The sequence below is a fragment of the Schistocerca gregaria genome, chromosome 6, assembly GCF_023897955.1.
Source record: "Schistocerca gregaria isolate iqSchGreg1 chromosome 6, iqSchGreg1.2, whole genome shotgun sequence".
Lineage (NCBI taxonomy): Eukaryota > Metazoa > Arthropoda > Insecta > Orthoptera > Acrididae > Schistocerca > Schistocerca gregaria.
The window spans coordinates 483,778,116-483,802,229 of record NC_064925.1 but is presented as its reverse complement, the minus strand read 5'-3'; the positions used below and the strand labels follow the sequence as shown (position 1 = coordinate 483,802,229).

Here is a 24,114-nt window from a genome sequence, read left to right as displayed (position 1 = left end):
TTGGTCTATGAAATTGCTTTGTCTTGTCATTGCTAATTATAGGTAACACGATCAGTTCCTGCTATTACTGTAACTTGCTAAGGTTTGGTGATATTTACAGTCTGAATCCTGATAAGAATCGTGTGCCAGAAAGTATATTTCTATACAAGCTGTAGCAGTTTCCTTGTGTTATCTCTCGGAAAATCATACAGCCATACTGCCCATCATTACTGCAATCACAAAAAATAAAGAAAAGAGAGGCGCAAGGACTACAATTTTGTCATCTACGAGAACTTATATGATGAAAGAACTTCGGAATATTTGTAGTCACGGAACATTACAAAATGAAAATCATTCTGTAAAAACAAGTATAATCGTTTCTATTTTTTAAACTGTGCTCCAGGTTTCATGGAATACATTTTTGCAGTTATCATAACTATACCATAAAGTGATATTAAATGCAGTGTGTAGCCTCAGAATATTGCGTGACAGAGGACTGTTCTCTAAGACCCATCTAATATAATACATTAAGTTGTCTTCCAAGTAGATTTCATTTGCTATGTGAGTGATCAGACGGCGATTATCACGTACATGTATCCTATTCTTATGCGACTTTTGTGCGTTATGTGGTCTTGCTGGTAACCATCTCTGGTTGCGAGCCGAAGAATGTGGTACTTGTCTTTTCCATTGTCCTCTACATCTTCTGCCTTTATCCAGTTACATGCAATACAGTTAGCATTGCTTCTGGAGTTAGCTAATTTGACACTGGTGGTTTTCATTGTTTTGTCACTATCACCAATCCGTTGCGATAATTCTTCAGTTTGGATGGGGAGCCAATGTGTCTCCTTAATTTTTAAATTTAATCCGCTAGCACCTCATTAGCTGCCTAGTACCGTTGTTACGACAAGCATTTCACAGAATACTGGTTTAACCATGATGAGAAATTTTATTGGATGCATCTTAGTGTGATCATCACCTTGCTCTGCTTCCATATAGTACTCATTTAAGAGGAACAGGGTTAATGAAAAATATAACAAATATTATTTTAAACAATATTATTTATTATATAAGATTGAATACAAAAAAATAACAAATTCAAGTGAAGACGCTGCCTCTCCACTTATTCAACCATAACAACACTTTTCGATTAAAATCTGTTGGCTCAACACCTTATGTCACCCAAATATCACTGAAGACAAATGCATTTGCTAATATACTTGTTAGTGAAGAAACATAATTTATCTATTAACAGTATAACACCATACAGAGACTTGAAACATATTTCTAAGACAAAATTTTCAGCACTTGACAGTGCTGGTCATGGTGGCCTTTTCTCTAATAAAAGCTTTCGAAAAGACTGTCTCTAAATAAACTACCACTAAAGTAACAAATATACATGGAGTTGTTTCATTCCTCTGCATACAAGTTTTACGGGTGAACTGTTTCATTTAATTGAAATTATTATATATTCTACCATAACAAGTTAGCATTTGACATGCATCGTATCATACACCTCAGTATTAAATTTTTATTTATTTTTTCTGGTTCCAATAATGCATCTGCTGTTAATGTGCTGAGTGTATAAATACATTAGTCTCTGGTTGGGCCTAAATAAAGGCAATTTATGTGTTTACAGTGAGAGCTCAGCTGACAGCTATGTGCCTGAAATGACTCTGAAAAAACCTTGGTATTTTAAGTTATTCTGAGATTCATTTTTTAGTCTCTTAACCAAATTTCAGGCATTGAGCTGCAGTACACAAAATATTTTTAATGGACGTAAGCTCTTCCTGTCTCATCTCACTTAACAAACAGTGGACTGATGTCATATGCTTTGCCACAGGCAGCTAAGTGTAAGTGGGAACTGCACACCATACAACCATCTAACGTGCCGCAGTAGAATCACTTGATGTAAGGATTATGTCACTGAACGTCCACTGTACATGTATTTAAATAATTTATATTCTAAATATTAATGCTTCCATTTTGATACACTGTGCATAGGTATTATGTTGTATCGCTGCCCCAAAGGACAGTTTGTCAGTTTTTGCATTCATTCCTATTCACAGTAAGATATTGGCACAAAACAAACAGCCACAAGGAGAAAATTGCTAAGTGGTTTTCAGTTTACGGTAAGAAATGGGTCGGGGCAGAACACTAACCCAGCACATTATCATTTATTGTCACTGAGGTGCATGATGCATTTACTTGATCCTAATTAACATGTCCCATCTGAAGCAATGGATAAATGATACTCGAGCCCACAGTTGAATGTGACATGTGATCATCCACAACCTCATCATCAGAAGATGAAACTGGCATATGGACTTCATCCCACTCGTCAATGTTGCCTTTACCATCTATCGATAGCCCCAGGTGTAGATTTGCTGGTATGTTTCCAATAACAAAATGTTCTTCTGTCATGGGCAGTCGGTCTTTGAGCAGCAGCCTATATGGATTTACAGAAACAATCAGTTTAGGTACAATAACAAATCAATCTTGTACCACATATAGATATTTGGTGAACTTTTGAACTATACTCAGATTTTGGCAATGAAAAACTTTACTTACCAGCCTTGGGCATCAATCACAGTATGCACTTTGGGAACAGGAAAGCCGTTGAATGGAGACGCCACAGGCAAAGTGTAAGCACCCATATTCTCAAAAATCAACCAATCTCCTACGTCCAGCTCTGGCAGCAAAGTAGACTCAACTATTTGATCCAGGCCATCACAAGTTGGTCCCCAGACAGAACAGGGACGCATTTTAGGTCCAGGTGCCTTTAAAAGTAAAATCATGTTTTTGAGCACATGGCTCTTTTCCTTTCATTTCTTAATTATGTCAGTGTTACATGGCATGTGAGTACAATAATGCGCAAACATTGTCAAACTTACTTTGAGAGGAACTGGAGTCACTTTCATATGGTCATAAAGAATACAATTAAAACTTCCGTACAACCCATCATTTACATAGTACATGACTGATGTGATGGATCCATCATTTGGATTGATAAGTTCTCTCTTGGAGTGAACATTTGTAGCAAGTGTGTAAGCTGAGGCAACGTAATAACGTCCTGGTTCTGCAATTACGTGAACATCTGGCTCAGGAAAGAAGTCTCCGAGAGCACTGTTCACCACCTCTGCAATCTGGAAATATGGAAATAACCTTGAGACACACAGTACAATATTCAGTTCCACTAAACAATCATTAGAATATTCAAAATAAAGTATCACAATGAATGTACCGCATGTAAACAGGAAGCAACTAAAGATTCTCAAAATGTGCGAAGATTCCATTATTTTGATTGGTGTTATCGGTAATTTCCTCTTCATGAGTATCCATTGTCAAAAATTATATACGTTCAGTAACATGGCAGACTTCGCTAATCGTATCTCTCAAAGTAACAAGTTGTTTGGAAACGGTGCAAGCATTCCAACCATCCAGAAATATATACCAGAAGTGTGAAATTAAATTAGACAAAACGGTAGTAATTGGACATAATGAGTTACAAAATCTAACAAACTGAAAACAACGTGAAGTAATGGTCTTACGAAAGACAATATACTTTATATTGCTACTTTACTGTAATAATTTAAGTATCTATCCATTACGAAGATGGAATCAGAACTGTCAGTTTGTGTTGCCTCGTAAGAAGAGAGCTAACAATTCGTGACATTACCTTATCTAAATGGGCACCTTTGTTGCCAGGATAGCCACCACCAAGATCAAGCAAACTCATGGAGAACCCGAGAGCAGACCCCAGATCAAAAAGTCTTCGAGCAGCAGAAATAGCTTTGTAGAATACTGGTGGATCGTCACAGCCAGAGCCGACGTGGAAACTGATGCCCACAATGTCTAGACCCAACGAGTGAGCCAATTCCATCAGGCGTGGTGCATCTGATTCTGGGTCACAGCCAAACTTATTCCCAAGCTGGCACTGAGCAACAGCAGCGTCATACCGGATACGTAGCACCAGCCTAAAACATGGTTGACAAGGAAAATGTTGTTAGTGTTTATGTTCAAATAGCACACAAATCTGTCCATAAGTATGGAAAGTAGATTCCGATTGCAGTTTACTCACTTGGCAGCAGGAAATAGGCTCTTTATTTTGTGGAGCTCACAATCACTGTCGAAAGTCATCAGATCAACACCTACAGCTGCTGCATGGCGAATGTGAGATGATGGTTTTGCAGGGTTTGCGAAAATGATGTGGCTTGGGTCGACACCAACGGAAAGAACTCTGTCAATTTCAGCCTGTAACAAAGTAATATGAGTTCACTAAAAACTATTTGGTGTGTTTATCATTTATTGTATTGTATCTTCTATACACTTAATAATGCAAAATAAATTCTTGTTTTTTAATAGGTGTGATAGAAATGTACACTCACCTTTGAGGCACAATCGAAGCAAGTTCCAAGTGCAGCCAGCACCTCAATCACAGTGAGGCTATCGTTGCATTTCACCGCTGCAAAAATAAAAGTAGTAAGTAACTCTGTTACTCATAATTATTTTATACTGATAAATGACGATAGAAAGCATTTTCATAGACTAACTGTAGTTGATGCAACTGATATCTGACATCTTTTCAAAATTATTTTCTTAACAGAAATCGATTTCAGTCATAACTTAAAGAATACGCAGTCTTATTTGCTACTATTGATGAGAGGGAAACCTACCATAATAAGGCTGTACCCTCGGCAATTTAATTTTCCATTCCTTGTGTTTGTTTATGATGTCACCAACGTCACAGACATAGAATGCTTCCTCTTGAATCTACAACAAAAGTTATTCACACTGTGAGTAGTATATAGACTTGAAGAGCTGGCCAGTCAATAACATCTCCACTGAAATGGAAGTATCAAAGTTCATTGACTCACTAGGTATTTACCACACTTGAAAGTCGTCTTTACTTACTCCTGACTCTGCGATGTCCTTTATGATGCTCCAGACGTTTGAACTGGCATCCATGACATGAATACGTTCATCAAGTTTACCCAGCTGCATGATGGATGTTGTTTGAATCAGTGGTAGGTGATACTTGGGAGAAGGTATGATCTATCAGTCCTCGATTTTAGGAAAAGCTGGTTGGAATAAGCAAACTGTAAAGAGAGAAAAATTCGGCCATGTACTGAAGTAACTACTTTTAAAGCAATGTGTCTCACTGACCAAACCCAAATAACAGAATGTTTCTATTTTAATGACTGTTCTGTTCAAAAATTCATGTAATTTCAGAACAATTGTATTCAGCAACACACACAGTAAAGAGAAAAGTTTAAGAGTATTGAACAGTGAGATGTACTGAAAACTACTTACGAGGCAGCCCTCAGTCAGATTTAGTCAGTTTGTACTGAAGGCAGAATAAATAAGATGAGAGATTCTCGTTGGTCTGTCAGAAGAGTGGTACCCAAGGCGGTTCACCGTTTAGGTACAGTCGGCAACTGGATTTGTATAAGAAGAAACCTGTTGCTGGGCCCTGACGCAGTTGAGCACAGGTTACAGCACCCTGTGAAAGAATCATCACAGTTAAACCCGTGTGTTTTCTGCATCACAACACACTACTAGTTCCATGGAAATCTTACCACATGTAAGTTAATACCACTATTACAGCACAGTCCAAGCACATAGAGTCTCAGGTGTCAACGTATTAACTCAACGCGATCGAAATAGCGAAAGCAACGTGTCTGCATTGTTCAGTGATATTAAATATGTGTATTTTCACCTAACAATCAAACTTTTCCACTGACCACATAGAATAGTATTTACATCCTGACAGCAGCTACCTTGTTGTAGCGACACGTTGTTCATCAAGACGTAAGCTTGTAAGAATGACTTTAGCGTAAGTTTAAGATCGCTTACCTCATTTATGTGCAGCCCAGGTTGCACATTCAAAGCTCGTGAACACATTCACTAAGGCCGTTCGCTATACTTTCCATACACCAGGCAACTGGTGTGAGACTATGATTTTCTCGGCAGTAGTGACCAAATTACGGTCGTAGTGTAACTCTGTCTCCTACACAGAGTTCCCTGCGGACACTAGGCGTAAAAAGGCCTTGTAGCTTCCACGAGCGTTTAGTTGTCGATGTCCGTAAGTGGACACTGGTGATCTCGACAGAACAGAGCTGCCCTTATATACACTGGAAAACACGCCAGAGGCAGTGGGGATCAAATCTTATCAGGAAAGTGGCGTTACGGGCCAAGAATGGACTCCAGTCGGGTGTTCTTCCCCCGCTCCACAGGTGCCCGTATTTCGGGATGACGTGATCGCTATTTTTACTCGGTGACCATCATTAATGGACGGAGTTCCTATCTCTTCCATCAAGAGTGGCGAGTAGCTGTGAGAACCGTGATAAAAGTCGTATGATCGCGTTACCGTTGCATAACTACCGCTGAGCACACTGTCACATCGATTCCGAGGTCATTTGAACCGTACAACAGTTCCAAAAGACGAAGAATTTTTAGTTATGAATGTTTAGATGGGAATGTGAAATCTGTTTGTCGGAAGAACAACGCAGAATCATCGCAACTGTAATATATTTCTGTGCTGTCTAAGGAAGCTGGAGCATGGCTGTGCCTTAGAATGAATGTTGAAAACACTGTCCACCTCTGAAAACAAAGTGGTTCAAATGGCTTTAAGGACTATAGGACCTAATATATAAGGTCATCAGTCCCCTTGACTTAGAACTATTTAAACCTTACTACCCCAAACATCACTAACCTAAACATGCCCGAGGCAGCATCCGAACCTGCGAGCGTAGCAGTTCCAAAACAGGAAGAATTTTTAATTACGGATGTTTAGATGGGAATGTGAAATCTGTTTGTCAGAAGAACAATGTAGAATCATGGCACCTGTAATATATTTCTGTGCTGTCATAATGAAGCCGGAGCTTCATGAGATCGATTAATTCAACTACCATAATGCATGATAGGTGAAGGATTGCATGAACAGCTGCGAGAGATGATCATTGTCTCATAACAGCTTCCACTATTTCTCCACTAGCGCATCATATGTCATTGTTTATCGTAGGTTTGTTGCTATATCTGAGGTTCCCCCCGTACAATCGCCAGACCTATTGATTAAGTGTCTAGTCTAGCAGAAGATTCTATTTTTGTTTGCAACAACTACGAAGAACTTCTGAAAATAATCAGTACCACGAAATCGAATGTACAGTGTGGCGCACGAAATGCTTTACCATTTTGTTTTTGAATATAAACTTTATTGTCAATACAATCTGAAAGAAACATATACTACAAAGAAGAGCCGTCCATGGAGATTTGTTCAAACTCAGCACATGCTTAGTATGTCCACCATTCCGTTTCCTAACGTCCTTCAAACGAACACTGAAGTTAGTGATTACCCTACGGCACATGTCTTCCGTAATTTCACTGCAAGCTTGAAGAATAAGTCTTCTGAGCTCCATTAAATCACGTGGACGTTTCGGGAAATTTTTTTCCTTTAGGTACCGCCGAAGAAAAAATTCACACGGATTGAGGTCTGGACTACTGGGCGACCAATTTTGTCCGTCATTGAAGCGACCTGGAAACCGGAGTGAAATGATCCGCATGTCGAAAGGCTCATGTAAAAACTCCAACACAGTGTTTTCAGTATGTGGCCTTGCTCCATCTTGTATGAACCACTGCGTGTTGAAGGGCAAGGCAGTAGCAAGAAGCTGTGGAATGAAGCTATTGCGAAGCATGCTCAAGTAATGCTCGCTGTTCACAGTTTCTTCAAAGAAAAAGGGTCCAATAAGTCCGTGACTGGAAAGTGCTGCCCACGCTGTAATCCTCGGAGCATAATGTGTCGTTCATGAAGCACTTGTGGGTTTTCAGTGGCCCAAAAGCGTACATTTATTTTGTTAACCACACCTTCTAAACGAAAATGCGCCTCGTCTGAAAACCAAATGTTGTTGAGTTTGTTCTCTATCCTCCACCCACTGAGCAAACAGTAGTCTCTGCTGCTTGTGTTCTTCACCGAGCTTCTGTGCACAGGTCATCTTGTATGGGTACATACGGAGGTCACTTTTAAGAATGCATTGAACGGAGCGTCTGGATATTCACAGTTGCACTGCTGCCTTTCTGCACGATTTCCCGGGACTTCTCTGTATAGCAACTCGTACCGCTTCAATATTCTCCGGCGAAAAAACAGGCTTAGGCCGAGGTCGCTTCGCTTCTAATACTGGTTCTTCCTGTGCAAATTTATCATACAACCTGTGGATGGTCTTCTTGCAAGGGACCCATCGTGTGTTAAACTGTTGTCGAAAACGCCTCTGAGTCACAACAAGGCTATTCGTTTCATGAAAAAGTAACACAATTGCCGATCGTTGCTGTGTCGTCAGTCTTCCTTTGTCAGCCATTGCTGCTTACTTGTCTCCAAGCGGCATTATCGTGAATTACACGTAATTTCGTAACTCATTTATTTTTCCAAGCTCTGCTGGTACTGCTGTAGAGATCCCAGCGGGATATCTAATGTGCGTTGTAAATTGTAAAAGAAACAATTGGTAAGACATTTCGTGCGCCACCCTGTAAATTGCATCGCTAACATTTGGGGAAGTAACCGACACGGAGAAAGGAAAAGTAAAGGGCGCAAGTATGCCCTATTCTAATTGAGTCTTCGTTAATATTTCTCTCGTTTTTTCATTCATCCAAAATAATCCTTAGCTCCCACAAACTGACATATACATCATTTCGTGCCTGCTTGAGAACACACAAACACACACAAATACAAATATATCACTGTACGACACATAGTTCAGCGGCTACGCCGCCAAATACCGAGATTCGAGGAAAATCTTGCGCCTCATGCATGACGTTTTAATTTATTTCTTCTTTCCTACTAACTCTATTCGCAACACATTTCTCAGGCAGCATCCACATATACCGCTGAATGTACCTAGAAAAGTATATCATTGTACAACACATAGCTAAGGACAGATGACGTCATAAATATTGAGATGCTTGACAAACTGCCGCATCATGCATTTCATTTTAATTTGTAGCATCTTTTCTACTAATTCTGCTCGCATTTCACAGATAGTAGATACAAATGGGAGAAGAAGGAAATGGACGAGGATAGGGGAGGGAGAAAGGAATAGAGAGAGCAGAGAGGACGAGATGACAGAGGAAAAAAGAGGAGGTGGTGGGTGGAGACAGCGGTAGGAAGAGAGAGGAGGGAGGAAGAGACGAAGAGACAGAGGGGAGGAAGAAATTGTCACAGGAAGGAAAAGGAGGAAATGGAGATAGAGAGGGGAGAGGATGACGGCCACAGAAAGAAAAATGGAGGAGATGAACAAAGAGAACGGGAGCAGAAGATGGACAGTGTTTGGTGGGTGGCGGACGTGGGCAGAGAGAGGGGGAAGGAAGAGACGGACTAATAGAAGATTGGGATCAACACATACCCGGGCAATGCTGGGTACTCAGCTTGTTTTTAATAATTCAACAAGGAAGCCCTACTGATTCTATTTGTAATTATTTGTACAACCCTTTTCTGTACCTTGGAGACAGTCCCCATATTCCCAGCATTTACTACCCAAAACATGATCTCATAACCGAGGATAGAATGCATACAACCAGGTTACTTCATTGTGAGGCATGAAATGCTGTGCACTGGACCCAAGATTTGAAGGCCATAACATGTTGTATATATTCTCTCTTCTGTACATGTTCTGTCCAGTTCAACTGACGGTTTACATTAATCTCCAAGACTCTGGTCTCTTTTACACATTTATAATACAGAATCTTTGGCTTTTAATCTAGCCGTATTGTGCTTTTTACTCAGTCGGAAGTTCATAAAGATTATCTTCTTTAGATTTTGTGTCACTCTATTGTCTAATGGACTATAGTGGACCTCTTTGAGAGCATCACTGGCTTTTTTCTAAGTGTGCTGCTGTTTCTTTTCTGCGATCAGTAAGGTGCTGTCATTGGTGAACAGTAATTTTTCTCCATTCTTGACGCACTGTGGTAAATCATTAACACAGAACAGGAAAAAAATGGGGGCTAGTGCACAGTCCTGGGAGCCACCTGTATTAATATATTGTGGGTCTGATAGGCGTTTTACCAGTAATCTTTTAAAGTATGTAATATTTCAGCTCTTTGCTTCCTGTTTCTTAGATAAGATCCATACCCTTATTTGTCATATCTCCTTTCCTAGCACCTCTAACTTACGTAATAAGATTCTGTTTTTAGGCGTCTATCCTTTGACAGACCCAGGGTAATACCTATTAACACGTGTTGATCAGTCGTGTTCCCAGTTTAACACTCTGAAAACTTCCTCTAGGAATGCTGTGGTTAATTTTTCTGTGTCCATCCTTGTGACTGATGATCTGCGGGACTTCGGCCGTTCACTTACGTAATAAAACGAAACACCTGTAGCCGTCGTTTCGCCAACCAGACGTTAAACTCCAATCGTGAACACGGTCTACGAATTGGCTTCCGTAGAACAATATAAAAGCGATGTTGTGTCTGCAACCATCAACTACTAAAGCTACGTTTTCCCAGCTGCGGGAATTTGTCGCAGCGTGCTGCGGAATACGCTTGCGTTTTTCGCTGTACGATGCGAGTCGCAGAATGATGCGTGAAGCGTTTTCCTAGGCGTGGCGCGGTGCTCGACAGCACCTAAACAATGAAACTTTTTTTTTAGAATTTAGGAAAACATAACCTCATAGAGTGATACGAGAGCTACCTCCTAATATCTTTTTTTTAACTCAATGAAAATATGGTGCTACTGAAATAGATAAATACAGGGTGCCCGAAACGTCTTTCCCTGATTACATAAATTGATAACTCAGGCTAGAAGTAAGATACAAATATGAAACTGGTATCTAATTGTTTACAAACTATCAAAGTGTTTTTCACACATCAGTAAACTTCCACATGAGCGCCCTTGGTAGCACGTAGCACATCTAGGCGATATTCAGTTTTCGTCCACACATTAGCCAACATCACTGGAGGGATCGATTCAACGACTGTGGTTATCCGTTGCCGCAGGGTTTCAAGATCTGGTACACGTGTTCCGTAGACCTCGTCCTTGACATAACCCCATAAAAAGAAGTCTAATGGGGTTATGTCAGGAGAGCGTGGAGGCCAAACCGTTGGCCCATCACGACCAATCCATCGCCCAGGAAAGGTCATATCGGTCTAGGCACCGACGTCCAAACCCAAATGAGGCGGTTCACCGTCTTGCTGAAACAAGACATCGGGGTGACACTGAAGCAGCTGAGGAGCAGCATACAGTTGCAACATGTCCAGATACACTGCAGATGTGATGGTAGCTTCAGCGAATAAGACTGGCCCGATAATTCGATCGTGCAACAGTGCGCACCAAACATTCACCTTTGGACTGCCTCTGGTGCAGTCCATGACCTCGCCAGGGGGTTGCGAACCCCAAATGCGCACATTATGGCGATTCACTACTCCACTGACAAAAAAGATAGCTTCGTCGGAAAAGGCAATTCGTCTGAGATAACCAACATCGTCCTCAGTACGTGACAGCATTTCTACCGCAAAGTCATATGGACGTATACTGTCATTGGGCAACAATGGAAGTGGAAGTTTACTGATGTGTGAAAAAAACTTTCATAGTTTGTAGACAATTAGACACCAGATTGATATTTCTATCCCACTTCTAGCCTGAGTTATCAATTTTTGTAATCAGGGAAGGACTTTTCGGACACCCTGTATTTAAGACTTTTAATAAAAGTTGATTTTTCGCGCTACTTGGTATTTATCACGTCATACCTCGTAAACTAAGAATCGTGCGACAACATAATTTTAATGTTGCCTTCAGTAGTTGGTAGCACGTAGCACATCTAGGCAAAAGTTCTCGTCAATAGTGTTGGTAGTAGTGAAGTAAGAAATTAAAGTGTAACCTCTGACGTGGAACTTTTACCAAACCAACATCCAAAACGTAGTAAGCGACAAACGTTTTCCCGTTACATTTATTGTGGGTGTAAAAGCGAGAAAGAGTTTCCGAAAGGTATGAAATAATTTTTACAGTTTTTTGGAAGTCGGTGCGTGCTATAGTTTCTCCTAGACGAGAGCAGTTTCGTGCGGTTCGTTGGCGCTGTTTCCTGCGCACTGCGACGAGAAATGCTAAGCCCGGGGCAATGCAGTGCAACTGTAGTATCGGAGATACTGAAGGCCAAACATGCAGCGCAATGCTCGACCTAAAAAAACTGTTAATTTTGGCACTCCGAAAGTACATGGAAGTTATGGAAGAGGAGGAGGTCTGTATGTTATTGGCAAGAGTACTCAGGAAGCGCAATGCAGTGAGACGAATGTTCTTGCATCGAGAAAAAGAAGGAGCATATAAAATTTTAGATACAAGACATTTGCCCGGCTATGCGGCGAAGTTTATGGTATTTTTCAGATTCACACTGAACGAGTTTCATTATTTTCTTTCGGTAATTGAAGACAAACTGAGAAGTAACTCCTGTAAACGAGCGGCAAAATGTATTACTTTTTTTTTAAGTCATCAGTCTACTGACTGGTTTGATGCGGCCCGCCACGAATTCCTTTCCTGTGCATCTCGGAGTAGCACTTGCAACCTACGTCCTCAATTATTTGATGGATATATTCCAATCTCTGTCTTCCTCTACAGTTTTTGTCCTCTACAGCTCCCTCTAGTACCATGGAAGTCATTCCCTCATGTCTTTGCAGATGTCCTATCATCCTGTCCCTTCTCCTTTTCAGTATTTTCCACATATTCCTTTCCTCTCCGATTCTGCGTATAACCTCCTCATTCCTTACCTTATCAGTCCATCTAATTTTCAACATTCGTCTATAGCATCACATCTCAAATGCTTCGATTCTCTTCTGTTCCGGTTTTCCCACAGTCCTTGTTTCACTATCATACAATGCTGTACTCCAGACGTACATCCTCAGAAATATCTTCCTAAAATTAAGGCCGGTATTTGATATTAGTAGACTTCTCTTGGCCAGAAATGCCTTTTTTGCCATAGCGAGTCTGCTCTTGATGTCCTCCTTGCTCCGTCCGTCATTGGTTATTTTACTGCCTAGGTAGCAGAATTCCTTAACTTCATTGACTTCGTGACCATCAATCCTGATGTTAAGTTTCTCGCTGTTCTCATTCCTACTACTTCTCATTACCTTCGTCTTTCTCCGATTTACTCTCAAACCGTACTGTGTACTCATTAGACTGTTCATTCCGTTCAGCAGATCATTTAATTCTTCTTCACTTTCACTCAGGATAGCAATGTTATCAGCGAATCGTATCATTGATATCCTTTCACCTTGTATTTTAATTCCACTCCTGAACCTTTCCTTTATTTCCATAATTGCTTCCTCGATGTACAGATTGAAGACTAGGGGCGAAAGGCTACACCTTGTCTTACACCCTTCTTAATATGAGCACTTCGTTCTTACACTGGACGTAATAAAAGACATCTACATCTACATCACCTAATGGTGTCTGGCGGAGGGTACTTTCGGTACCACTATCTGATCCCTACAACCCTGTTCCACTCGCGAATAGTATTATTCATTTTTCTTCCGATTTCTGACCAAATTAAGTCTTTTTCTCATTTGATTTTTCTACTCGGCGTCGGCCATATCCCACAAAATTTGCTTTTCGGAAACCAGTCCGATAAGCTGCTCATCCTCTGAGGCAGAGAAGCGATCAGCCGACATGTTTGGTGATTGTTTCTCTAACAACTCTGTCAAAAATTGTCTGTTGTTGCCAGTTCGAGTGAAAGAAAACAGTGGAGTTGTCGTATGACTGGTGCCCAGTTCGACTACCTCAGCTCCTCCGGCCAAGTAAATCGCTGCGACGTGCGGTACGGACTCCTCCCGAAGCACGCAAGCGTTTCTCGCAGCCGGAGCTCACTGCGGCAGTGTGTTGTCCGCACCCTATGAAAACGGTCTCGTATGTTTGCATTGTGCGAGTGAGCAGAGGGGTCTCGCACGCTTTTTATGAAGCACGCTGCGGAATATTCCCGCAGCTAGGAAAACGGCATCGAAAGTCAGTTGGTACTTGATGATTGCAGACACAATATCGCTTTTACAGTATTCTACGGGAGCCAGTTCATAGAAATTAGCCACTGGTGGGATCGTCTATACGATTAGAGTTCAAACACTCAGCGTCAGTTGGGGCCTGAAGATAGTGAATTGAGTCACCGAAACTGGTTGCAGCACAATAAAATAACATACCAGTAACGGCTGCAGGTGTCTCATTTTATTATGGATGACTGATGTTGGTGATATGGCCTCTGGTGGTCCGACTCCTAAATCAATTTGAAATTTCTCACTATCCTTTTGTAGTATAATAGACTCTGCAACATTTCATAATACTAGCAAGTCCTATTCTCGGGTAATCAGGGTCACGAACAATTCAGGGTGCCTTTCTTTCTACATGTTAAGATTGTGACGGTGGTTACGATCATTAGTCGCCGATTTTTCATTACGTATCGCGTAGATAGTTGTAACGAGTGTTATACAATACAGCAGTGCATTTAATGGACTATCTTTTATTGTAGCTGGTTCAAAGAGGTTCAAGCGGAATCAATGCCAGAGCAATCTGTTGTAGCAAACGCGATAACGATGTCGTTAGGAGAGTGTGGTACAACGGACGAGCCTTGTCGAAATCACATATTGCCTAGTATGTTGTGTCCACACCAGACAAATGTGTGTGTGTCTGACAACTGACGAATTTTGTTCAAAATGTCATTGAAAGTGGGTGGAGAGCAGTGAAAAATGATCTGTTTTCGTGGAAATTTCCATTCATTAGTTGATACGGTGGAAATCCCATTCTACAACCTGACGTAAAGAATGCTTCTGAGCGTTCAAAAATATGTTATCAGTGTGGATTTCCCGCTGCAGAGTGGCAAATTATTTTTGTCTGTTTCTAAGCAGAAAAGTTGCACTGTTCCCGACTTTCTTGTGTTCCCAGGAATGCAGAGAGTTAAGTGCTTTGCTAAGATTTCGTAGCGGGAAGACCGATAACATCTAGAATCACTCCGACGTTGATTATTAAGGCTGTAAAGTGTTTTATAATTTTACAGATAAACATGCAAACACGAACTTTCACTTCGACATACAGTGCTTCAGAGAAATCGAGTGAGCTGACACAGTGTTAAGTCAGTGAACACTGATTCCAAATCATTCCCTTTCGAACTCTAGTCAGACGTCATAAAAAGCTCTTTGTGCAATCATCTTTAGGTAGACTATGGGACAACAACTGTTAGTAAATCTTTACAGGGCTGACACTTCGAACTGAATATGTGATGTCTGTTATTTTCGACATGTGTGAAAGAACAGATACCACATATGTAATTACGGCGATGACGCCCAATGATCGCTTCAGTACAAATGCACACGAAGCTCCGAGCTCTTATGGGAATCGGCGAGATGCACGATTAATGAGGCTAATGATCAGGGCCACTACATCAGGTGTGTGTGGTATAAGTTGAAAATTCGGGTCTGATTGGAAACGTGTGCTAGGGTAGTCCGTGCGTTCATGGCCACCACTGTGTCCAGATGGCGTAGTCAGCGCCTCTGCCTAGTAGGCAAGAGACATGGGTTCGAATCGTTGTCTGATACAAATTTTCAACTTTACCCCTTGATATAAATCAATGTCCACTGGCAGCTAGTGTCTTTAATTCCCTTGTGTCTATCTTCATCTGTGTTTGCGGGAGTTATTTCGTTTGCGATCGATTTTGGTGTTTCCTATACATGCTTATATGATTCCTAAGTGTTGTTCATACCTATGTATGTGAATTTTATGTGTTTTTATGCTCCATACTTTTAGTTTTAGTTCTGTACTGTCTGCCACTCCGGTTACTGTAATAACTAGTTTTGTTCATTCGAATTTTTCTTACACTCAGGAACGCTTTACTACTGGTTGAGCTTTCCTGATATTATCTTGCCGTTTGTACCGGTCTGTTTACGAGCTACTAAACAACCAGATATTTATCAATAAAGATTGCCAATCCAACTCAATGTGTCTCAAACTGAACATGTATTCAAAAGTCGGTCAGCAAATTACGCTGTATCCGACAACAACGTAAAAGGCGCTATCTATACTGTTTTCGTCACTTACACCAACCATAGCTTATTCAACCTTAAGTGTTAACGAAGCAACGAAGGAAATGAATGTCGGAAGAGGGATAAAACTGCAGCGGAAACAATTGCCGCTCTTGTGGCCGGATATGAGCAAGACTTGGAACCTCTTGAAAGGATAACATAACTAGAATGAGTGTGGTTTACGGGTGATCAGAGCAAAGAAGGAGCTAGTGGAAAGTAGTAGGGAGGAGAATAACAATTTGCTTATTATGAACACTGGAAACAGTACACTAGTCTAACAAGTGAAAGGATTGTCCTGCCTATGAAATAAAGTTACACGTGATGGTGGAAGCAAGGAAGATATGAGAAGAAGATGCACACAGGCGAAGAAGGAATTCAGCAAAAAAGATCCACTGGCATCAGGTATTCATCATCATCATCATCATCATCGTGTTCAAAGATTAGGACTTTTGGCCTGCTGCGCCTCAGAACTGTTCATGACTTTTCTTTGAGGCAGTGTTTTTCAACCTGTGGGACGCGACCACCTGGGGGGTGTCTCAAAGCCTTGCTCAGGGAATCATGGTCGCAGGAGAAAACAGTTGCAGCACGTCTGGTAAAAGTATGTTTCATGACGATCATCTGCCATGGTATAAATGTCACACGCATGTCATAAGATGTTGTGAAAGCGCCTAGCAAATTCGCTCACGTTCAGGTATGGTACTTATTTACAATAATGAATACGAATTTAATCTAAACTGGTTGAAAAGTTCAAATATGCAAAGACTTGCAGCATTCAGAAGCAATATGGCGTCTATCGGTTTCCACTTCTGCGGAATGGAACTAGTGCGGCGAGACTCTTGTAAAGATACACATACCAAAAAAAGTTTTACATCATCTCGGTTCCCAGAACTCGTGAAGATAGAAGTTGACTGTGGATATTGTATCACAGACACAGACTGCTCAGAGATGTCACTAAAGCCGTCAAAATATGTAAACAACCATGCATGAGAAGGGCCTATAAGACGCAAGGGTCCGACAGCCGATCAGTTCCCGTCATTCCACCAGGAAGGAGGTACACGGCTAGTCGTGTCTGCAGTTCAACCATGCGTAGACGGTCAGTACCGTGGTTCATTGGCATCCTCATTGTTACTTTGTGCCAGGAAGGGCTCTCAACACGGGAAGTGTCCAGGCTTCTCGGAGTGAACCAAAGCAATGTTGTTCGGAACTGGAGGAGATAAAAGAGACACAGGAACTATCTATGACATGCCTCGCTCTGGCCGATCAAGGCTACTACTGCGGTGGATGACCGCTACCTACGGATTATGGCTCGGAGGAACCCTGAAAGCAACGCCACCATGTTGTATAATGCTTTCCGCGCAGCCACAGCAAGTCGGGTTACGACTCAGACCATGCGCAATAGACTGCGTGATGCGCAACTTCCGACATCCATGGCAACGTCCAGTTTTGCAACCACGACACCATGCAACGCGGTACAGACGGGCCCAACAACATGCCAAATGGACCGCTCAGGATTGGCATCGTTCTCTTCAGCATGAGTGCCGTGTACGCCTTCAACCAGACAGTCGTCGGAGACGTGTTTGGAGGCAATCCGCTCAATCTGAAGGACTCAGACACACTGGCCAGCGAGTGCAGCAAGGTGGAGGTTACCTGCTGTGTTGGGGTGGCATTATGTGGGGACGACGTATGCCGCTGGTGGCCATGAAAGACGCCGTACGTGAATGCCATCCTCCGACCGATAGTGCAACCATAACGGCACATATTGGCGAGGCATTCGTCTTCATGGACGACAACTCGCGGCCCCGTTGTCCACATCTTGTGAATGACTTCCTACAGGATGACGACGTCGCTCGACTGGAGTGGTCAGCACATTCTCCAGACATGAACCCTATCGATCATGCTTGAGATAGACTGAAAAGGGCTGTTTATGGACGACATGACGCATCTGAGGGATCTACGCCGAATAGCCGTTGAGGAGTGGGACAATCTGGACCAATAGTGCCTTGATGAACTTGTGGATAGTATGACAAGAAGAATACAGGCATGCATCAATGGAAGAGGACGTGTTGCTGGGTATTAGAGGTACCGGTGTGTACAACAATCTGGACCACCAGCTCTGAAGGTTTCGCTGTATGGTGGTACAACATGCAATGTGTGGTTTTCATGAGCAATAAAAAGGGCGGAAATGATGTTTATGTTGATCTCTATTTCAATTTTCTGTAGAGGTTCCGGAACTCCCTGAACCGAGGTGACGCAAAACTTTTATTTTTTGATGTGTGTAGTATTTACCTCTGAGAGGTTTGCAGGGCCAAGGAAAGGATAACGTAACTCTCGGACTGGAGAGGCGGTGCAGTAGTAGCGTCTTGTGTATTACTGACAACTTACTTTACGTGCCAATCATCTTCTGTGATAAAAATATCACACGGAACGAGAACAGTTTATGAAAGCGCATTTAAAAGATGTCATACAAAATGGCTGCACAGCTCACGTGCAAGATTTGGCTTCACGGTCACGGAATGCATTTCAGTAACAAGCTCCGAACCAAACAATACATCGCTGTTCCTGTAGTTGTGTTCTTTTGAAAGCGAATGAAAGTAAATGAAATAACCATCCTGCTAAGTGTCTCAAAAACTAGGGATTCTGTAATACAAAAACATAGGCCTATGGAAAACGGTATTTATTTTTTATTAAAATTACATAATTCCTGAATTGAGCATAATGTAAATTGTTTTATAACAGACGATAAATAAAAGCAAAACTAGAAAACTGTTTTCAGTAAGCGATCGACTACTAAATGAAAGAGATTCAATAAGTAGCTGTGAGAATTTCGAAAAAAAAGATCTTCTTGTTTCACAAATTGACTACACAGTGGGACCTCGTTTCACGATGATAATTCACTTCTGAGTCTTACCTGCAGTGCAAAACACTTGTTACGCGAAACATATTTTTCTGTTGAAATTCACATAAAAAAGTACAATGTATTCCATTCCCAAAAAGACTAAAACAGTTTATAAATTGTACATCCTCTTTTACAAGAAGTCGCCTTCTCTTCAAAATCAATCATAAACACAGAAGATGGCTAGCTAAAAGAAACATCTACCTACGTAATGGTTAACGCGCAGCTTTATTGAACTCGTGTTGGTTAACGACGACATTTCTAAAATGGAATTCATATAGAGGTATTTCAGGGCCATGAAGTAACATGAGTCTTGCTTGCAACACAGTCACAGAGACTTTGGCAACATCGTCGAAGAGATCCGAGAGGAGAAATCGGTTGCAATAATTGCAACGCGAGGAGCGTCGCTAACTGTACAGCTGAATACTGCATTGTCGGTGGCGTTATCTTTGTCGGAGCGTCTAGAGGCACTTTGTTCGTCTTAATAATAATAATAAAAATAATAATAATACTGACGTAAAATGTTACGCTCTTTTTTCCTCCACGTTTTCTGTTATTTCATCATCATTTCTTTCCAGCGAAGCATTAACCTTACCGTCAAGAGTAAAGTCAGTAGCAGTAATGGTACGATCCAGCGGTTATATGCAAATACACAGTGCTTTATAGGCACAACTGCAATTTGGTGCCTGATGACTAACGTCTCCCATTTGTATCATTAAAAAGCAAACTTGACACTTGTATTTATGTGTGTATGTTAATCGGGAGTCTAGAAATGACGGAGAGGCTCCGTCCCCGCCGCATACTTGACACTAAGATTTTATTCTTTTGAACAGTTTTTATTCATAGGGCGACACCAGCGATATCTGACATGGGTGCAACTTAGCCACATGAAAGTAAGCAAGGGTTATAAGCCCTAGACTACAATAAAAACACAACAGTTTCAATGAGAAGGCTGTGCCTGTTAATTTACTAATAATTTCTCAGATCGTGGTTCTATCTTTGAGGCACAAATCACCAAATCATTTTCTAGTTGAAGTCTATTTCTCTTCTTATTTTTTATGTTCACCATTGAAGAGAACGCTAATTGACAAAGGTAGGAAGTGGAGAATGGCACTAATAATTAAAAGCTTCCTCTGCCAGCTGTGGATACTCTCCTTTGTCTTCATCCAGAAGACGTCAGTTTTTTGTAAATTACATTCCATTTCAAACATCCCCTCAGCTGCTAAATCTGTAGGTGTATCTTTCGTCATCATGCTCAGTTGAGCCAGTTGTACTGAAATATCTAAAGAAGAATTTAGTATCCATCTACGACCGTTGTCAGCGTCAGAGTTCAGACCTGGAACATAACTTAACAGTTTCTCTTCCAAATTATGCAAGCTCTGTATCATGAAAGGAATGAGACAAATTAGTACCAACGTCTTGTCCATTGCAAATTCTTCGATAATCGTCAGAATACAAGGGAAAGGTTCAAAGATCACCTTTTGTAAAAATGTTGACCACAAACTAAGTTTTGCGAGGAATTCTTTGATTTTATCCTTTACTGTTATAATGTTTTCTTCTTTCCCTTGGAAGCTCTTGTTTAAAATATTTGTTGTTGTTGTTGTTGTGGTCTTCAGTCCTGAGACTGGTTTGATGCAGCTCTCCATGCTACTCTATCCTGTGCAAGCCTCTTCATCTCCCTGTACCTAGTGCAGCCTACATCCTTCTGAATCTGCTTAGTGTATTCATCTCTTGGTCTCCCTCTACGATTTTTACCCTCCATGCTGCCCCCCAAAACTAAATTGGTGATTTCTTGATGCCTCAGAACATGTTCTACCAACCGATCCCTTCTTCTAGTCAAGTTGTGCCACAAACTCTTCTTCTCCCCAATTCTATTCAATACCTCCTCATTAGTTATGTGATCTACCCATCTAATCTTCAGCATTCTTCTGTAGCACCACCTTTCGATGTCTTCTATTCTCTTCTTGTCTGAACCATTTATCGTCCATGTTTCACTTCCATACATGGCTACACTACATACAAATACTTTCAGAAACGACTTCCAGACACTTATATCAATACTCGATGTTAACGAATTTCTGTTCTTCAGAAACGCTTTCCTTGCCATTGTCAGTCTACCTTTCATATCCTCTCTACTTCGACCATCATCAGTTATTTTGCTCCCCAAATAGCAAAACTCCTTTACTACTTCAAGTGTCTCATTTCCTAATCTAATTCCCGCAGCATCACCCGACTTAATTCGTCTACATTCCATTATCCTCGTTTGCTTTTGTTGATGTTCATCTTATACCCTCCTTTCAAGACACTGTCCATGCTTATGAAGATCAGAGAGAAATGCTAATTTTAATAGCCATACAGGGTCACAAAAGTAAATCGCATATCCACATTTAGTTCCAGAACTAGTGTCAATACATTTCCTTTGGAAAGCCACCTGACCTCTGTGTGATAAAGTAGATTTTGATGGAGCGAACCCATTTCTTCACAAATGATCCTAAACAGTCGAGTTAGCAACGCATTACCTTCAATAGAGTTTACAACTTTCATCAACTTTTTAAGCACATCATTTAAATCAGAAGTTAAAATCGTGGCTGCCTGAGCTTGTCGATGAAGAAAAAATTAGCATTGCGATACATTTTGTCCAATCACTCTCGTAGTTGCGAGTGCTTCCTAAACACATGTCACACAAACACTGGCCAGTAGTGTTCAAAGGGAGTGCTTTGCAAAATGGCTTGCATAATCCTTTCATCTGCTTCAAAGGGCACAAATACTATGAAATGAGCACAGTCTGGAACATCAGTAGATTCATCAAACTGCAAAGCAAAATGTGGGCTTTTCTTTAATTTTTTGACTAACTGTTCTCGAACGTCACCGGCCTTATCGTTTATTGTGCTTTCATTGGTATTATCAGAAAGTGGTATGCTTTAGGCTTGTTTGCCTCTTGCTTACCTGACATAATTTGAACCATATTCAGGGCTCCTTGCAAAACAAGATTCTCTGCATCTGTAAGAGGCTTTCCTACTTCAGCAATTCGGAATGCGACTCGGTAGCTAGGTAGGAACGCTTTCTCGTTGACATTGGACACCTGAAATCAGATAAAAAACATCGTTAGATTAGAAAAATGAATAAAAAATGAGAAACATTAATACTATTTGAAATCAACAAATAACATTATTCTTTTATTACCTGAATCATAGTAGTTTGCTGCTGGTTAAGTCGTTTCAGTTTCCTTTCGAAGAAATCCAACGGTTTATCAGTTTCCTTGGAATGTTTAGTTGAGATGTGGCACAGAAGCTTTGATGGCTTGATACTCTCACGTGACAATACTTCACCGCAAATTACACATTGAGGTTTATTGTTCATGACGATAAAACCATGCTTCAGATGACTGTAGTCATAAAATCTATTTTTTCGGTTTTGAATCGCTTCCGCCACTGCCAGTTTTACCAGACGTGGAAGTTTGCACAGATATTTTAAGAAACTTGTCCATTTTATGCTCGCTCAGAGGGAAGCGCGAAGACAATAATCACGTCCGTACTTGCTGGCGTAGTCGGACAACTGATTGTAGTAACTGAAAACGCGGGAATAAGCCCCCCGCTGACCCCTTCTCACCCACACGTCTCTGCCGCGGCAAAGAATATAATTATATCTCTGCCCACAGAGCACTGCGACCTCTTTTCACATTTCATTTGACTTCTGGATCAGTATAGAATCAATAGAAAGAAAATTAAATACGTTGCCTTTGAAATCGCTGACATACCTTTATTCGGGTTCTGGGGGTCGCCAGAATATTTTTATTGGAAAGGGGTCACGTATTCAAAAAGGTTGAAAAACACTGCTTTAAGGGATGCTCATAGCATGTACTGTTTAACCTTGCCAAACACCTTTGCCTAATCGATAAAGTAATAGGTTGATAATCTGAATTCTCTGCGTTTCTCTGTTACATGTGCCACAGCGAAAATACACTCACAACAGGAACTGCCTTCTCTGAACTATGTTCCACCTCTAAATATATGCTTCCACTAATTTCTTGTTTATAATTGTTGCGTTTAGTTTGTAACAGAAATTTAGCAAACTTATTCATTGATAGTTTTCTGATTGTGATTTATCTCGTTTCTTGGAAATATGGCATATGAAAGCTTCGTTCAGATTGACTGGCACATGTCCGTTTAGCTAGCAAACATTCACAAAATCAAAATTCTAGTTGAGCAGACGTATATTTAATGAGTTGCGATCAGATATTGGTATGAAAAACGGGATTCTTCCTGAAATTGTACGTCTGCAGTACAACAGTGTATGGAAGGGAGACGTGGACCATCAGAAATACGGAGAAGATGTAAGTGGAAGCGTTTGAAATGTGGTGTTATCAGGAATGTTAAAAACTAAGTGGGTAGCTAAAATACGAATTGAAGGAACAGTAAATGTAGTATTTGTGGGAAGGAATCTATGGGCGATCCTTTGCAGACGAAGAGACAGGTTTGTGAAGCACCAGTTACACAAACCAGAGATATTTGGCTTGGCTCTGGAGGAGGTGGGTTTGGCGTTTCCCTCCTCTGATATGTTATGAAGTGTGAATTGCGTATTTTTGTCGTGTGATTGACTATGATTAGTACTTGTACAGTGTAGTGTTGTGTTTGTATTGTTATGGATGAAGGGAAGAGTGCGTTTGAAATCGGGTGCCCCCACATAGCCTGCTCCTCTCGAATAGAACTAAGAGGGTCGCTGAGCTTAACGCCCCCATACGAGGGATGCATCACCATTAGCAGAGTCACATGGCCTCACTACATGAGATACTGCGGAGGAATTCGGAACTCAATCCGGAAACTGGCGTGAAGACAGGTGATCTGGAACATATCGCTACAACTCATCCTTCCCTTAACAGCCGTATACTGGCAGTGCAAACTTAACCACCGCTATGATTTGAATCGGCCTGCCCCTGTGTACGTCAGTTCCACTGAGCACGCGTGCTTTACCGTCCTCGGCTGTAGTGCTGGGCGTTGGGCACAATAGAAGGGAAGAATAGAAGAAGAAAACATACCATAACATGCGAAATATATTACGTAGGATTATTGTGCAACTGTTAAAGCAGAGATGAAAAGATTATCACAGGATAGAGAAACAATACAAAAACCCTAACGACTTTAAAGAAAACTGAGAAATTTTCAAAAAAAAGTTTGCTCCTCTTTGGCAGTCTGCTTCTGATAGCCTCCTTCCTT

General features: G+C 41.1%; 1 protein-coding gene across 1 annotated transcript; it reads right to left on the bottom strand.

Moving 5' to 3' along the window:
- Positions 1-1,019: 1,019 nt before the first annotated feature.
- Positions 1,020-6,078, bottom strand: LOC126278485 (ornithine decarboxylase-like). Its single transcript, XM_049978642.1, has 10 exons — positions 5,833-6,078; positions 5,290-5,479; positions 4,891-5,075; positions 4,653-4,749; positions 4,365-4,441; positions 4,058-4,230; positions 3,656-3,953; positions 2,871-3,122; positions 2,548-2,756; positions 1,020-2,425 (listed from the first exon to the last, which is right to left on the bottom strand). The coding sequence occupies exons 3-10, from the start codon at positions 4,978-4,980 to the stop codon at positions 2,191-2,193; spliced, it is 1,431 nt and encodes a 476-aa protein (XP_049834599.1). The 5' UTR covers positions 4,981-5,075; positions 5,290-5,479; positions 5,833-6,078; the 3' UTR covers positions 1,020-2,190.
- Between the last annotated feature and the right edge of the window lie 18,036 nt (positions 6,079-24,114).